Source organism: Metopolophium dirhodum, chromosome 2 (genome assembly GCF_019925205.1).
Source record: "Metopolophium dirhodum isolate CAU chromosome 2, ASM1992520v1, whole genome shotgun sequence".
NCBI classification, from domain to species: domain Eukaryota; kingdom Metazoa; phylum Arthropoda; class Insecta; order Hemiptera; family Aphididae; genus Metopolophium; species Metopolophium dirhodum.
The window spans coordinates 32502995-32521442 of record NC_083561.1 but is presented as its reverse complement, the minus strand read 5'-3'; the positions used below and the strand labels follow the sequence as shown (position 1 = coordinate 32521442).

At 25.9% G+C, this 18448-nt stretch overlaps 1 protein-coding gene across 1 annotated transcript in view; it reads left to right on the top strand.

The window, feature by feature from the left end:
- The window catches only part of LOC132939051 (dopamine D2-like receptor), a 295469-nt gene that overhangs the window by 121925 nt on the left and 155096 nt on the right, over positions 1–18448 (top strand). Inside the window, exon 2 of the mRNA XM_061006057.1 lies at positions 12771–12880. Within this exon, the coding sequence (XP_060862040.1) occupies positions 12771–12880 (110 nt within the window). The remainder of the gene's footprint in view (positions 1–12770; positions 12881–18448) is intronic.

Here is an 18448-nt window from a genome sequence, read left to right as displayed (position 1 = left end):
ATCTTAAAATAGAGATGAGACAAAGCAGCAATAACTAAAAACGTAAGTTTGTTCTTTTCAAAAATATGTTTCAATGCTAGTTTCGATAACATTAAATTATTAATATACACAATAATTTGTATATTATTTCTGATGTCAACATGCCTTTTTCTCAACAAATATTCAATTCTTGATTAGTGATTAGTGATTACTGTTTGCACCTCGAGTAGAGCGTTTTTGTTTGTTCCATAAATTATTAGTCTTAGTAAACGTAGATCTACTTTGCTGTTTTATGCTCCATAATAGTGAAGATTTGCTTTTTACGAAAGCTAATTCTTCTTCTATATTCTGAAAGTATAAAATAAGTCTTCCAATTTAAATACACGAATAAAATGTTAGATCTTACTTCTTACAATTTAAAGAATTTGCAGCACATCTGATTCTTTGGTAAAATATAGTCTGTATATTCTGCTTCTTAAAATAAGTCTACTATATTTGCATGGCCTGTATTGTCTGTGTATTCCTCATTTACATTAAAATCTTTAGTTGTGATGTCGTATACCAAAATAATTGTTCTACTGGTAATCCCAAAATCTGTAAACTGTATACACTTTTATGATTCAATTAATATGATAAGATAAAATAAATTATGTATAGATCTGAGGTCTAGAAATATATGGCAAATGTCTCACCATTTCGACATTTCGCCGTAACAATATCCATTTAATATAGTATTACCTAAGTAAAACATAAGAGTATATATTTATTTTTCTTATTTAAGAGGATCTCGGCATAATATTTGTTTTCTCTTTCAAACCTACGCGTAACAATGTAACATCAATAAAACGCTTTCATCAAAATAAAATTTTTCGGAAATCTTAAGAGTAAAATCATCTATTACAAAAATTATAGTGGGTAATATTTTTGAGGATATGATATATCAATATTATATTTTATTATTATTTGACTTGGATTCAACTTTCAACAAAAAAAAAAATTGTAAATTTAAAATGTCCTAAGGAAGACCGACATATAATAAAATTTAAACCTTTTGTTGATGATAATTAAAATATTAATGTTAGTAGAAATTACATATAATTAAAAACATAATATTAATTGTACAATTTTAGGACCAGAAATCACTTATTATGTATTTAACACAAAAACTAATAACCTTTGCTGTTGATGTTTTTTTAAGTTCAATAAAAAAAAAAACAACATTAACTTCAATCATAAAATATTTGTTTGACTTTCCAGTAAACTTTTTTTTTTGTTAAAGGTAGGAATCTTGAATGAGGAATCTTGTGTTAGATTGTGTCAAATTTGAGATTATGTCAAACCCCTTTAAAACATTGTCGGCAACAAAAAAATAGTGTAATATTATAATATTTTAAACAGAAGTTATTAATAATTGTTAATATGTCATGTAAAGAATTCATTAAAACTAGGGACCTAAGTGGGTAGGTATACCTAACACATATTTGGGTGCGTTTTAGAATTTAGTATAAAGTATAGGTAATAGCTAGTAATTAAACATCTTAGATTGAACATTTTTATAATCATGTTTCAATGATTTCGTATACATGGTCCTAGTTGAAATGTTTCTTCACGTATTGTTAAATTGTTGTGGAAATTAGTAGCATATTATCGTATTAGGTTATCGTGTTTGATAAAACAAAAATTCATTATTTTAAGGATACAGTAATATTAACAGTAAAATATTCTTTTATAAGTTAAGAATTATAAAGTAATTATATTATTGTGTTTCACAAAATTATATCAACATGAATATATTTGTAAATTGTAAAAATAAATTATTATTAATTACCATACGACTTCGGAGAATGAATAAACAAATCTACATTCTTGATAAATGTTTGTGCTTTATATATTTTGAAACGATCTAATTCAAAACCAATTTCAACAATATAATAATATATTGTTTTTTATTTGAAACAACATTATGCTGTAGTACCTACCCCTGCAGACATTTTTCTATATCCCTCCTTTTCGCTTTCCTTAAATTGTAAATGGCCAAACTTTCAGAATCGATTTCAGGGTTGTGACACACTACCTATAAGCTATGTGGAATACTAATCTGCAATCGAAAATTGATTTTTTTTTTACGTATAAAAAGTCGATGTCAATATTTCTATGCATTATTGCCAACCCCGGTTATTTTTTTTGTAAAATATGTATGAGCAATAATTAATAAACACATAAACTGTTGAACTGTGCCATAAAACTTTTAATAATTATGTTATTATAATATTATGTATAACTCTGTATAAGTGTTACTTACCTATTATCTTAAAATTTAAAACACTTTAACACGTCATACTTAATATTGCAGCATATTTTCAAATTAGAATGATGTTTTTTTCTTTTTTTTTTGCATATTATAATAATAATAGTAGAAATTAGTATTATAGTTTTTTTTTTTTTTATTGGTTGCCATAGGTGTTGGATGTGCATTTTAATGCGGCCCGCGGAGAATATTATCTAATAAAATGTTGAAAATACGCTACAATAATTTCTAGTTAAATTGGCTAAAAACTCTGTTGATATTCTTCAAAATTATTTTAAAACTACACCGTGCACTTCTACTCAAAGTTTCTAATTAGATTATTGCATTTTCAAACTTCATTATTTAACTACGAATTTGCTATGCTTTCTTAAGAAATTTTTTCGTGAATCGTTTTGCTTTTTGTAATTGTGGTCCGGCAGTTTTCACGTGTTTTTCGCCTATATGTGTATTTTAAGTCGCACTTTTCTTTTGATACTTAGCGCGACCCTGCCACTGGGTCGTTGGATATGTATGTAGGTATATTATACTATTTATATAATTATATAAAACCTTGATGTACCAGGTATTAACAATTTTAGAACATAATATGAACCTAATTTATTATTTAAAGTAAATAATCAACAGTTGTATAACTAATTGAGCAACATGATAAATAACTGTATTGAGAGTAGTATATTATTAAGACAAATATATCAGTGTATAGACACTTTAAATTAAAGTTGAATTTGAAAAATGTGACACGGAAAATACTTTAAATAATCGATACATGTTTGCCTATAAAAAACTTTACACACCAAGTATTTTTCAATTTACTAAAAAAATCATCGACAAGGAGAAAAATTGTATGTTTTAACTTGATCAATAAATCTGAAAAAATTAGAATAGTTATATAATGTCATTAATAACATAAAAACAATTAAAAAAAACTTGGTTTAGAAAATCAAACATAATAAGAAAATATAAAATATGAAAGAATATAGAATATGTTATTCTTAAATAATAGTAAAATAAAAAAAATTTCTAAATTCTAATCACTGACAATTTTATGCTAATTTCATATCAGATATGGCCCACTTTAGAGTCAGGTATGAAAGCGCTCTGCAGGAGTGAGGACTTTATTTTAGTTTAAAACAATAACGATCGATCGTTATTGTTTCTCTCTATTGTGTTACTTATAACAATGGTGTAGGTAAATTAAATATCAACAAAATTCCTTCATATTAATAACTAATAAGTCTCGAATGATGATCAGCCATAATTAAGTTTTGATGTTTTACAATTATTTTGAAATCTCTAGAGTATTCAAAAATGTATTCCAATCAATTTTCTATCCAGTAAAATATGTAATTTTAATATACAAATTCCGTGAGTTATTAGTTGAAAATTTAGCATTAAGAGGATGCCATACGCCCTAATGCGTTATCTCCGTCTTACAAACGCATAACATAGAATTTTAAATTTTAAAGTGTTCACAACTAGCTTTAAAATTGAAATATAAATAAAAACCTATGTCGTCCACTAGATTCGCTAGATTTCACACTTCTTACTTCAAAATTTGGTAATAGGTCAATTCACTCTTAAATTAAACTATTTAAACATAACAAAGTTAAAAATGAATAATTACAAGTTACAAATGTCTATGTTATGCATTTGTATAAGACGGAGATAACGCATGCATGGCACCCTGTAACGGAAATATTGGTACGGAGTTGACTTAGCTTTTAGTTAACTAGGAATTGATTTTAATCGTCATTATTGTACGTAAAAATGTGTTGTTGTTTTGTAATTACTAATTACAGTTATAATTATGTTTCTTCAGTAAATAATAATACATCACATATAAGTATATAACTTAAACATATTTAGGAAGACTATAATATATATCCGTACAATTCTTATAATCAATACATGACAATATGTTTATGAATAATTGTAATTATGTACGTAGACTAAGATCTTATGGAAATGTGTAAGTTATTGTACTATTGTGTATAATAATTCCAAAATAAATCACATTACTATAGGAACATTCTCACAAAATATATACCATATAAGTATAGCGCTGTTTAGGGTAGTTACACCGGTTATAAATCATGTAAATTCCATTACTTCACCATTTAAAATTTGCGAATATTCGTGCGATGTAAGATATTATAATATAGTTTAAAGATAATTAACATTTATTCAAAATTTCAACTCCTTATTATTATTTTATTAATGACGATACGTGAAGCATAATTTTCACGTATTTTAACTATATTTACTATAGTATGTATAAATGATGTTGGTATTTCACGAAAAATTATATACAAATTTGTTAAAAACGTATTTGATACGTATAATTACGTATAAAAACGTATGATGAGTGTCTAATTTTGAAATATATTTTTTTACCTCGATACTTTGTCAAAACTATTGAATTTAATACTGTTAGATGCTAAATTAGAAATTCTACAAATTGAGTGATATGAATTTTTGTCGTTTGTTTGACGAACTTAAAATACTAAAAAACCGCTTCAACATCGATTATCAACCTTAGTTTTGAACCGAGCTCATTATTTTTTAACTTAATTTTGTGGAGCATTTAGCGTTATATATTTTAGACTGGATTAAGTTTTTTGATAAAACTTACAGTTTTTGGGTTATTATCGAAAAACTAAAAAAATATCTGATTTTAGAGCTGTTTTTTCAAAATGAACCTTGGATGTGGGGGAAAAATATATTTTCCAAAATATCAGACCTATGATTAAGCAATTTAAAACAATTTCCAGCTTTCCACTAATTAATTTCGAATTCAAACCTAATTTGACTGGCCTAGTAGGTACCTAATTAAAAAAATTAAATCTACAAAATTAAAAATGTAATTATTATACTAATTTAATTATTATACCACCTTGATGCGTATAATATAATTTTGAAAGTGAAAATTACAAGCAGCTATAATCAAACTAGCGAATGAATATCTAAAATCTTATAATATCGTAATAAGTACAATATTATTTATACTATAAAATTATAAGTTTTTAATAACACTAATTAATACAAAATTAAAATATTTACGTCGAAATATATCTTTCACGGTAAAATGTGTACGGCATATTTAATACCTAATATTGTATGCATTGTATTTTGTTCCCCGTGGAACTGTGGTATCATATATTATTATGTATTAACAATAAAGTAGGTACATCAATAGTATTTGACACATGCATGTCTTCATATTATACTGCTTTAGTCGTATGATTAATATAAGATTATAATTCAAAACATTACTGCTGTATTACAGCTGTAAACATGAGTGTATATTATGTGTGTAATGTGTGTTATTAGATATTATACTGTTCGTACAATGTACCTACAATGGCATTGTGTTTCAACTTTTACGGGATATGTTCGAACTCTATAAAGTAGGTACCAGAGGCAAGGTGATTTTATATAATATGCTGTTAAAATTGTATTATATTTCAGGTTTTAATTTTGATTTCAATTTGGCTGTTGAGTATTATTTATATCGGAACATAATAACATATAAAATTATAATTATTATAATATTATATAAATTGTATATATTATATAATATCCCCATAAAATCACTCCTCCTAACTTCTTGTAAATAAAACGCTAATTATTAAAAAAAAAAAATTTAAAAAAGGCGGGTAAGTGGATGTCACTCTGTTGTACAGTAGGTTACAAGTGAGTTACTGTAATGGATGGTGTTAAATTTGAATTCAATGATATAATATCATTGTATAAGAAAAACGGTTCTGAGCAAAACGGTCAGTCAGCCTATGATATTACCAAGTATATTTGATGATATTATTATGAATAAAATAATTTATATATAACCTATTTACGTGGAGCCTTGTTTTCAATTTTCAATCCTTAGCTATAAAAGTTGAACATTTTATAAATTTTTAACTACAAAATAATTATTAAATAATAAATTTGATAAATTTTGTCAAAATTTGAATTTTAAATGCTTATAAAAAAAAATTGTGCATATGTATTTTTAATATTTTTCAACTGCTATTAGAACGATATATCAGAAGCCTTGCATTAAATTTTCACGCTTTTTTACCCAACAAATAAAATGTTATTAATATTTTTATAGAAAAAAAAAACTAAAAAATTGAAAACTGACAATGTCCGTAAACAGCTCAAAAAGAATCAAATTATTTTCAAAATTTTATCGTGTATTGAAAATGTTAATATAAACATTCAGTGAAATTTTCAAGTATCTACAGTCATACGTTTTTTAATTACAACAAAATAAGAAAACCCTTGAAAATTGTTTGCCACTGCGCAAACAGGCGTATCGCTTTGATAGTAACAATAATTATTAAAACCAATAGCAACAATTTACAAACAAACATTTCCATCGTAAATCTCAGAATCACTGTTTGAGCACCTCCCAGGGTTGGACCTCTAATTTACCTTTTTTATGTTACTCAAGGAAAATGTAGCATTATTTTTTATTATAATATAACGCTAAAAAAGGTAATTTTATTTTTGATGATTCGCCCCCTCCCCCTACTCATGGGTGACTTCTAGATCCGCTATTTTTATAATGCGGGTCGCAGGGAATATTATCTAATAAAATTTAGAAAATACGCTACAAATATCTAGTTAAATTGGCTATAACTCTATTGGTATTGTTCAAAATTATTTGAAAAAGACGTGAAATTTCCAAATAGATGATTGTATTTTCAAACTTCATTATTTAGTTAAACATTTATTTTGCTAGGCTTTCTCAAGAAATTTTTTTCGTGAATCGTGTTGTTGAATTCTGTCGTTACACCTGACAAATTGTCGCGTGTTGTATTGCCTGATGTGTGCATTTTAATGCGCTCTTTTTTTTATACTAATTAGTGCTTCCATGTTGGGTCGCTGGAATATAATGTAAATACAAATTTATAATATTATTATACTTCATTCAATCGTCTAACACTCCAACATATATGAAAAAACAATCAGTCACTGAACTATAACAAAATAGTATATATTTATAGAAAAGTTGTGTGGATTTTTTATTTGGAAATTTTTATATTCAATTTCAATCTATGTTACTTATATAAAACGATTATTTTAATACGGCTATAAGTGCAAAATTGAACTGCCTGTTTAAGTATTGATAACATAATATACTGTATCGTTGTTTAAAATGTTCAACAATTATTTGACCTTATTTATAAATGTGGAAGCTATGTTGTGTTAATGGTAAATAATGTATTCTATTATAATTCATTTTGTCGAGGTTATTCTTAGTCATCGTTATAGTTGTATTTAATTATTTCTACAAACATTTTTACTAAACCGTTATTCGTAAATATTAGTTATGATATTTTATAGGGATAAACCTTTACTACATCAATACTTACAATCTAGTCAATAGTAATTAAATAAATAATAAAAAGTAATAAACTTTATATGAAGTTAATGTTATTTTGAACTAATAACTATAAACTATTCTATAAATTTGAATATAGCTTTCCTTTTCTGTTATAACTTAATTGAAACTAGCATTTTTATTTGTATGCATAACATGTTGTGATGTTAAAAAAGAAAGACTGTTTCATATTTATATGTTAAAAATGTAAGTACTCGTGTTTTACTGTTTCATAGAAAACACGACAGTGGATGTAGCCCCACGTACTTCAATGAAATCGAAAATATCAAATTAATAATCAATAGGTACCTAATTAATAAATTATATTATATGAATTATTATTATAAATTTTTTCACACAAAACTATTCATTCATTCTATTCATATTACACATTTAACGTAAATCAAATAGTTCATAATTGCAAACGAACATTAAGGTAAAATATTTTTGTATAGACAATTTATTAATATTGACTTATCTATTGTAATTTAGGTACTTACACCTATATAAGAAATAAAATAATAAAATACAACTATTATTTTTTGGTTAGTTATAAGTTTATAACTTATAAAGGGATGCAGTGGCAGGTTAACAGAATGCAGTGGCAGACATCAATATATATAATATACAGTGAAACCCCCCCTAATGGACACCTCTCAATAGCAGATATCTCCTAATAGTGGACGTTTTTTTAGGAACCAACTACAAACTTTCTACAATCTGAATCCTGTGAATATCGATTATCTACGAATAACGGACAACATTTTAGCGTGACCGCTGACCGGTGTTTGAAGGTTTCACTCTATTTAAAATAAATACAGTAAATACTTGTTTTTAATAATAAAAAAAAATACCTTTGGAACCCTTATATTATTTTTTAGTACCCCCTCCTCAGAAAAATTTTTAAACTCAAACACTGTAGGTAATAGGTATTCAATGAAATGCTTATATACCTAATCATTGTTAAACCCATAAAATGTTCATATATTTTCGAAAATCCTGTTGTTAAACCATATGCACGTATCGTATCTATTGCAATAGTATTTAATAGATGATAATTACATATAAATAATTTGAACTTGGTAGGTATTAAAAAATTAAAATCGTTAATACTTTTCCTCCCGATTTCTGTATTTCAGCTTGTGTCATCCTCTCATTACGTATGCGCATCTTAGAATATAAAATATCGAAGTTATGAATTCGATACGAACATGGAATTGATATACGCATATATTGTAAATGTAAATTCCGAACGTAGGTATATTAAATAGGTAGGTGATAAAAAATAAATAAAATGCAGACTGGATAGTAATAAATACCAAATTTACTTTTGTACGATATACATTATACATAATACATAATATGATATGTATAAGAAAAAAAAATGGTTACACACACACGTGGCGAATAAACGTTAAAAGTCAAATTCAGAAAGGAGAATAAGACATTTGGATATAAATTGCATACGTTAGACATAATAAATAATACAGTATCGTAAAGGAATACGCGTATTCCGTACGTTTTGCATACTACAGCGATATTATTGTGTGTTGTAGAAGTCACTGCGCGCGGGATCGGACCCTCGCGGTTCTGCAGTCGTCGGAGAACCCATATTATATTATATTATGTTTGGTACCTATACAATACATATAATATATTTCGATCGCATTAAAATATGTTATCGGTCATCAATTTTCTGTATGTATTATGATATATATTTATTTAGTTTTTATATATCGAACCGATCGTTTCTCCTCCGTTTCAGCGGCAGTCGCTATACTACAATACAGCAGCACACAACGCCGACGTAAGACTATTCATAAATTTAATATAATATTGTATCACTCCCCGGAGCTCGACAAAGGTGAACAGAAGCCCCCATATTAAAATCCGTGAACGTTTGAGCGCCGCGTCCGCATTCGTGCCATGCAAGTTTTCATTCTTGAAGAAAAAAAAACGCATAGTCGCAAGGCGTATACTACAGAGAAATCTAACATAATTCCAGTCTCTTTGAAAGTGCAAAACTGAATTATTCTGTACGATACACGGTCGTTTCCAACTCCTTCTTACGCGTATTACAAAAGCATTATTTCTACATTGTAGAGCCCGGGGCGGTGGCCGTGTCATGTTGTTGAAAATCTAATTTTATTTCATATTTTGTTTGAAACAACAGTTCCTTTTATAATATTATCTATATCCACATAATACTACAATATATTACAATATCATGGAGTAGATATGTATTTGTTGGATAAATTTACTTATCATAGCACCGAGTTTCGTTGTCGATCGTTTAAACTTTTTGTAAATTCTTAAACAACATATGAGAGATGAACATCATTTTTGAAGAAGTGTGAAAGATTACGATTATTGTTCTGAATTTAATAAAAAAAAAATAACTTCTGAGAACAAGCCAAACTCTTTAGAGAATGTGTTTACAAAACATCTATTTATGTTTTCTAAAAATTACAACCTTGGATACTTATTTGTATTAATTGCTCAAGTGCAATAGTAATAATAATAGGATCCACCTATTATAAGAGTAGGTACCTAATAAGTTGTGCAGGATAGAATACCATAACGGTATAACGTTGATGACTTTATAACAACGTAAAAAATATTATTTGTTTTTTTTTTGAATTTATTGAACAAACGATTAAAATATGGTTAGAATGTTAGAGGTATGATGTGTAATTTATAAACAAGATAAAAATAATTTAATTAAATTTATATTTATTCACTGTTTAAATATAAATTATTTAAGGGTTTCGTGCATTTAAATGTGTAATATAGGTACCTAAGTAAAATAAAATACGTTGAAACCAGAGAAGAGTTATTTTGTCAAAATATCCACCCCTAAAATTATACAAATTCAATAAATAGATAAGAGAAGTTCAAAAATTCTTTTAGATTTAAAATCAAAGTGACTTGACTTTATTAATATGTTTATTTTTCTTCTAATAATGACTAATCATTTCAAAATGTATTTTTTTTTCAATATAAATGTATGTAACTGTATAAGTATTTAATATATGATTAGGTACATACAATACAGTTTTAAATATTTAAAAGCATACTATAATATTGTTGATTAACGATCCACTCTTACTTCAAAGACACATAATTTTCTCATAGTATAAATTAAGTTTGAATGATATACCTATTGATTTAACATGTATAAACTTATCAAATTTACTTCAATGTGAAATGTGAACAACTATACAAGTCAAACCTAGTTATATCGCAATTAATTACTTACTCAAGAAGTTGAGACTATCTTGACGTTTTATTTATAACATTAATAATAATATATGACAAAATAGTCGTTTTCAGTTTGATTTGTATCTAAATGTTAAACTGTTGAAGTACCTACCTAAATCATTTAATTATTTTACGATTTATTGGTTTAGTGGAAATTATCATATATTAAAGTCTGAACTTTTTAAAAATGTCCTTAGTATTTTCTGTGATATTTTTGATAGTTCTAATTTATACTCACATCATCATTTACTATAATAATATGATACATGATGTGTATTTAATTACATTGCTTCCGGCATAGGACCTTTTATTTGTATAAAGATCACAGATCTGTGGTATAATTAAATGTTTGGTTCGAATTGAAACAACATAGACAATGTCGGGCTTACGACGAAAACGTTCGATATTGTTTCTGTTAAACTTTAGTGGTGGAAAATAAGGATTATCACAGGTTTAACAGAGTATTAGATTTGTATTTAATGAATAATTTTTAAACCAATTTTAATTATTATGAAAATGACTCTTTTGAAATTGTTTTTCAGATTTATAAAAAGATTAGTAAGTTACGTTAAATCAACCAAATACCTATATGCACTGTGAATGTAAAATTGTAATATTTAATAATTATTATTAGTATTATTTAATATTTTAAAGTAAATTAAATCATATTTTTAATTTAGAGCAAAAGCAACTCATTTTAAACGAAATGTATCTAAAGATTTTTTTTGTCACGCCCGCACCTGCACCTACATTTTTAAGTAGGTATTATTATATAAAACATTTAAAAATATTAAAGATGAAAAATGTTAACTGAATTGTACACATTTTAATAATGCTATTTATATAGCCAGTATTTTTTATTCAAAGCATAAACAACTAAATTATAGCTAATTAATTCAGGCCTGACAAGAATCGTCGTTTGAATTTAAAAACCTAATGTGATAATCTTTAATCTCAAATAAATAATTTAATTTAATTTAACAATCATGCCTTAATTTGAGACTAATTTTAAAGAATTGTATATTTTTCTTATTTTTAAAGGATGTCCGTTCACCTACATTCTTTTTTATAATTTTACCATCAACATTTACTATCTAACATAAATGTGTGGAATCAATATGATATAAATTCACTTCATATTAAATTTACTCTAATTTTATACATATAATATCTATCAATAGGTATAGCAGTACTTGATACTGTGCTGTGGATACAGTTTTATTCTTTTTAAAATACTTCACTTTAAATTTTTGGTGCCTAGGTCCTTATATTAGCTATGTTTTAAGATATAACCTAGGTAGTAATAAATAAAATCACACATTATATTTAATATATCAAGTAAGTATTAAAATGTTATATGCTATGTCCATCTAATATTATATTATACGAAATCCTTAGTTGTATTTCATATTATAATATTCATGTATACTATATTGCATATATTTTCAAAATTTCATTTTACTAACGATATTTTATTATAAACATTATCATTTATCATTTATAACACAATTATTCTGTGAAAAGTTCAGACATTATACACATTCGTTAATTAATATATGGGTATGGTGTACGTAAAGTTTGCTCTGGTCAATAATCAATACTATAATACAACTGTATTGATTTAGTAAAAATTAAGTGCGTCACCAGGGTTTAAAGTTGTTGTGATTTTACTTTTTAACAATTAAAAGAAAAAGAAAAATATATATTTTTTTGTATACATTATTTTATAATAAAGCTTTATGTACAATTCTTGGTTTATGGAAATAGGTTTGATGTTATTTGTCTCCATTGTGTGCACTAAATATCCATAGTTAATTGTATTTCCATTTTTTTCAGGTCAATGGGAAATGGGGCTTGCCCCCGTTTGTTTGCGACTTCTATATAGCGATGGACGTGATTTGTAGTACATCGTCCATATTCAATTTGGTGGCAATCAGTATAGACAGGTAATTATTTATGTTAATATAACAAACATACAACATTCGTAAAGTACCTAGATATATATCATATATCTACACACAGTGTTGTCAAGCATAGACAATATGAGTCATGATAGAAAAATCTCAATAAGTAAATAATTATACGAAATTACAATTTTATTAAATACATTGATAATATAATATATCACATTTCAAGAAAGTAATAATTATGATAACTGATTTGTTACGAGTAGTGCTTATAAAATCATACCCAAAACTACGACCAAAACTACGTACGAACATACGAAATAATATAAGAATATTTTTAAATATTTACTTGAATTCTTGACAAAGACACGAATTTGCTTTTTTCTTATGTAATTTTTTGTCAGTCATCGCTGCTAAACAAAATTTAAATAAGCATTTTATTGGGGAGGGACACATTTTTGAGTTCTTAAATTTTATTGTATTCATTGTTTCTTAATAATCCATATTATGTAGATTAGACATTTCTTTTAAGATTTTTGTGGAGATTTTGAAGTGTTTTGGAAGATATTAGTCAATTTAGCTAGTCCTTATAATCAGTACTATTTTCACCAATCAGTTTATAACCGTGAAGCATAGAAGATTATGACGTCTATATGACAATATAGATAATTGTTAATTAATAGTTATAATATTATATTGATTTGGATACCATCAATTACCTATATAAAAAATATTAAAATTAGATAAAATTCTACATCTATACTCCAATATTAAATTAAAACTTTATCAATCAGTATGAATACTAAAATAACGACAGTAATTTAAAATCCTATTCTTGTATACATACGCATTATACTAATTATACTCTAAAAGATTACGGGTCTAAAAAATACGAGGAATTTAATTAACTGTTGCCTGTTGGGATAATGGGATATACAAATAAGTGATTTTGTTTAAAAGTTTTTGAGTAGGTACTTGATGTTTCTATTGAATGTCGTGAAATTTAATATTACACGTCCAATATATTTATGAATGTCTGGTTTTCTCATTTTTTTAAATTATGCCTTTACATGAAGTTCTTTTAACATATGTTACATTATACGTTTTTATGTTTAGTGTTAATTTAATACTTTTGAGTTTAAGTTTGAAACAATTTTATGATGTGTATGAATTAAACAAGAACTGGATACTATATTTTATATTGTCCCCTTTGAACTGAAAGTTAAAGAAAATATGGCGTCATTTATATTAGCAATTTATATTTACATTAGCAAATATATATGTTGTAATTATCACTAGTTTTTAGTCAGTTATCAATATTATAAATTAATAAATTATACATTTTTATATAAATTATCAGTCATGTTTTACGTTAACAAATTATAATTTGTCCAAACATTAAATTATATAAATGTTAAATATTCATTTTTTCTTATTAAATTATTTTTATTTACAATCTATATTTTGTTATACAATAAGTACATTTTATGAAAAAAAAATAACGATATGAGGTTCACGTGATTATAAAGAATATTCATTGATATTACTCTACAAATATATACATATATGTAATAAGATCAGTATAATAAGTTATCTGCTTAAAAATCTTAAAAAAAAAAAATTGAAATTAAATAGTAGGTATATTACCTACATTCTTTGCATGTTTGGTATATTATGTATATAGGTACAGTGTAATTTAGGACATATTCATGACAAAATGTTGATTTTTTGATATGGATATTACTATGTTATATAATTATATATATTTTTATATGAGCATGCCTATGTGCTCAGAAGTGTGAAAAAGATAGTCCCTCATGTGGTATTAGCAGATACTTAGTATTCCTAGTTTAATGATGGTATTAGTATCCATGTTTTAGTACTCAAAATTGAAGTTTTTTTGATTAAAAATTAACAAGGTTTTGGCGATTTGAAAAATTACAACCACTACAAAACCGGATGAAAAATTATTGCGATATGAATTTATATGGAACATCAATCTAGTTGGAGGTAATAATTATAAATAATCACAAAAGTGATTATAATCAATTTTATAAATTATTTTATGATCAAAAAATTCAATTTTGAATTAAAAAAATAAATGAATGAATAAATGATATCTACTATAGTTATACTGAAATAAAGAGTTTAAGAGTACCTACTAATATTATATAAGATACCATCCTTTAATTTCCATTAGTTAGATGTATATTAATTAACAATAATGTTAGATTTTACATTTAGTGTCGTGTACTAATTTTTTATTTGTTTTATTAAAGTTACACTTAGTATTGGACTAAATATAAAATAAAAAATCCATGCCTAGTTAAATAGGTAACAAATGTATATTAACTAATTTTAACCTTATAGTATACACATTGCAGGATATTTCTATGATATACTTTCATACTTTTAAATTAATAATATTAATTTAACTTGACTAATAACTCAATAGATTATGTATCAAAGAGCATTTCATATCATAAAAAATTGTATCTTGCAGTTGTGTCTAATGTGTATAATGTGTAAATCAATATATTATCAAAAATTAGAAAACCTAACTTCTGTTGACTGGTGGTGAGGTTGATATTGGAAACAAATGCTTTTGATGGCATCTTGGATTATACGTAGACTACTTTAGTGACCTGCATTTGAATAAAAGGTACTTTTTATTGTGAAAAGCATACACTTCATTACCTCTTAAGCTCCTTTAAGGGAGACGTGGACGAGCAAAGATATTACAGTTGAATAATTTTGTCGGAGAGGAAACGCAAAAAAAAAAAAATGAAAGAAGGAGAGTTCAGGTTTTGGCTATGTATATATATCATACATAAAATATATGCATAAGTTGTTTGAATTTGTGAGTGAGTACACTGAATCAGTTTTGTTTTAAGATAAGAAGATGATATTACTGCGAGGCAATTAAAATTTTAAATATAGATACATCGCCACACTATCTCCCACTGTACACCTAATGCATTCCTCATTTTTTTTTTAATTAGCCGACGTTGCAATTGGTTAATTGAATTAGTTGAAATTCAAACAATGTTGCTTGTTCATCAATCAAAGAGTGCGCGTTCACAAATGATGAGTTATTATCGTTAACAATGATGGTACGGTGTTTGTACTCGAATTCGGTGTATTCAATAATAATATAAGGCTGTTCTGTTGTTTTCCTCTTCCTCGCCCTCTAACGCCACGCTTTATACTCACCACACAGAAGTAGGTAGGTACATCTCAATGTTTCCCAAAATGCATATTGAAACCTAGGGATATTCAAATATTTTTGCAAAAACTTTTGTGCTCCCAGCGTTTTAGGTCAACGTAATATAAACCTAAAGAATGAACATTATAATATTATATATTATAATATACGCAGAAATGTATTCAAAAATATAAATTACTATGGTTTGTTATTTAAAGTTTTTGAGTTGAGTTTTGCTTGAGCAAAGTTTTTGAAGTCAAAATGTTGAAAACTATTTCAATATACAAGTATCTAGGTAGTTAAAGCATGAAGCTCAAATATTAAATAAAAAACGAAATTATTTTCCATCTGAAAAGATTGACATTAGAACAATATCAGTAATATAGACTATAATATATAATAATATTATGTATATTGTATACATATACAAATATAAATATATACATAATTGATTAATTTTCTTCATTAATCATCCAAATTAATGAGTAAAAGTTTTGATACAAATTGACTGATATGTGTGGTGTGTATATAATATAATATATTTTGCACTAAATATATAGCTAGTTGATTCAAATTATTGTACAAGTTACGAAACTTGTCGATGTATACATATTAATTATGTACAGTTCAATTCCCATGATATAACAATAACGACCAACACACAACGCCACAGACGTATGCAGCATTTTCGAGCCCCGGTGTTTATTTCCCCCCTATCCACATAACTGTCAATTTTTATCAATAAAAATCTATTATATAATTTATATTGATATTATTGAATAAGAAAAAAAATAAACACAGTTTAATAATATTTAGGAAAATTATCACAGTCTCGGGGCATGGTGCTTTTCAGATTTTTATGACACGATTGGGGCAAATAATGAGATTGATATAAAAAAAAGATTTCCAGAAATTAGAGTTTATTTTATTAAAAACGAAAAAAATTCCTTTATAAAAAAATCTACTACCCAGAGGCCAAAACTAAAATGCTAGTTTATATATTTTTAATTTTTGTGTACCTATACAAAGTATGTCGTATATACAGAGTGGCTTATAGGTAACTGCGTACGAATCGCCGTTAAGTCTGTTTCACACTACACCGTGTAGTGTGATTTCGTGTTTTTATGTTTATATCAAAATCCAATACTAATGATATGAATATAATGATAATATAATATAATTTTTTTTTAGTTATCACTTTTCTGCGCATAAATGTAACCACAGTCAAAAGTGCACCCCTCAAAATAATATAAATCAGATCTATTTTTTATCGGATACTGGACTTCTCTTGAAGCTGAAGAATGGAGCATTTTTTTTATTTTTTTCTACTATAAAAAGTGTGTCTTCAGACAAACAAAAAAATAAAAAGTTATAACGCACATTAATATTGTAAAACCAGTAAAATCAATACATTAATCGCTCTGCTCAGAATCTAATATAGGTACGTAAATACGTTATAATAATATACAAGCACATTTATGTACTATAAATTCAAATAATAATAAACATTGTAAAACACTAATAGTAGTTATCTCAAATTCATTATTATTGACAGAATTCATTCGTATGTCTGAAGTATTCGTCTGAAAATAGCTAATTAATTTTTAATTGAAATAAAACCATTCCATAAAATACACAGATACATAAACTAATCATTTAAAATTAAAGTTGTTATACGTTATTGAATAATACTAAAAATTTTAAAAAGTCATTACTTTTAGTTATATTTCCATTGTACAATGTAATTTTTTATTGAGTTATAACTATCCCACATTCACAACTATCAGCAGAACTTGTATGTAAGAATTCTACGGCATAGATAATACATTTTTAATGAAAATCGCAATATACATCGAAGTATACAATCGCCAAATTTAGCACGAATAGCTCACAGTTATTTGTCATTCTCTCCAATATTACTTTTCTTTTAGCCATTGGTGGAATGTTACATAATTTTTTATGCATGCGTTTTCCAAATAATTTACAAGCTTCGTAATTCATGCATCATTAGGTTTGTCATTTTTAAAATCGTAATCAAATCATAATTCGACCTCTTTTAAATCGAGAATTGTAATACATTATAATATGTCGAACCAATTTTCCTGTGTAAGATTCTTTATTTTTGTATTCTTGAAGAACGTTAAGCCTATGTAACGTATTGTATGAATTACATTAACTTTTTGTATTTTTCATTACCTATTTATACATTTGGAATAATTATATAACTAATATTATAAATAAATAAAATATAATAACTGCAATAATATTTTATGAATACAATTATTGAATATACCTATATAACATTATATAATTATGATTATACTATAAATAAGTATACACACCGTCACACCATAGCTGACTAATATAAAATCTATTTCTAATAATAAATCCTATAATATATT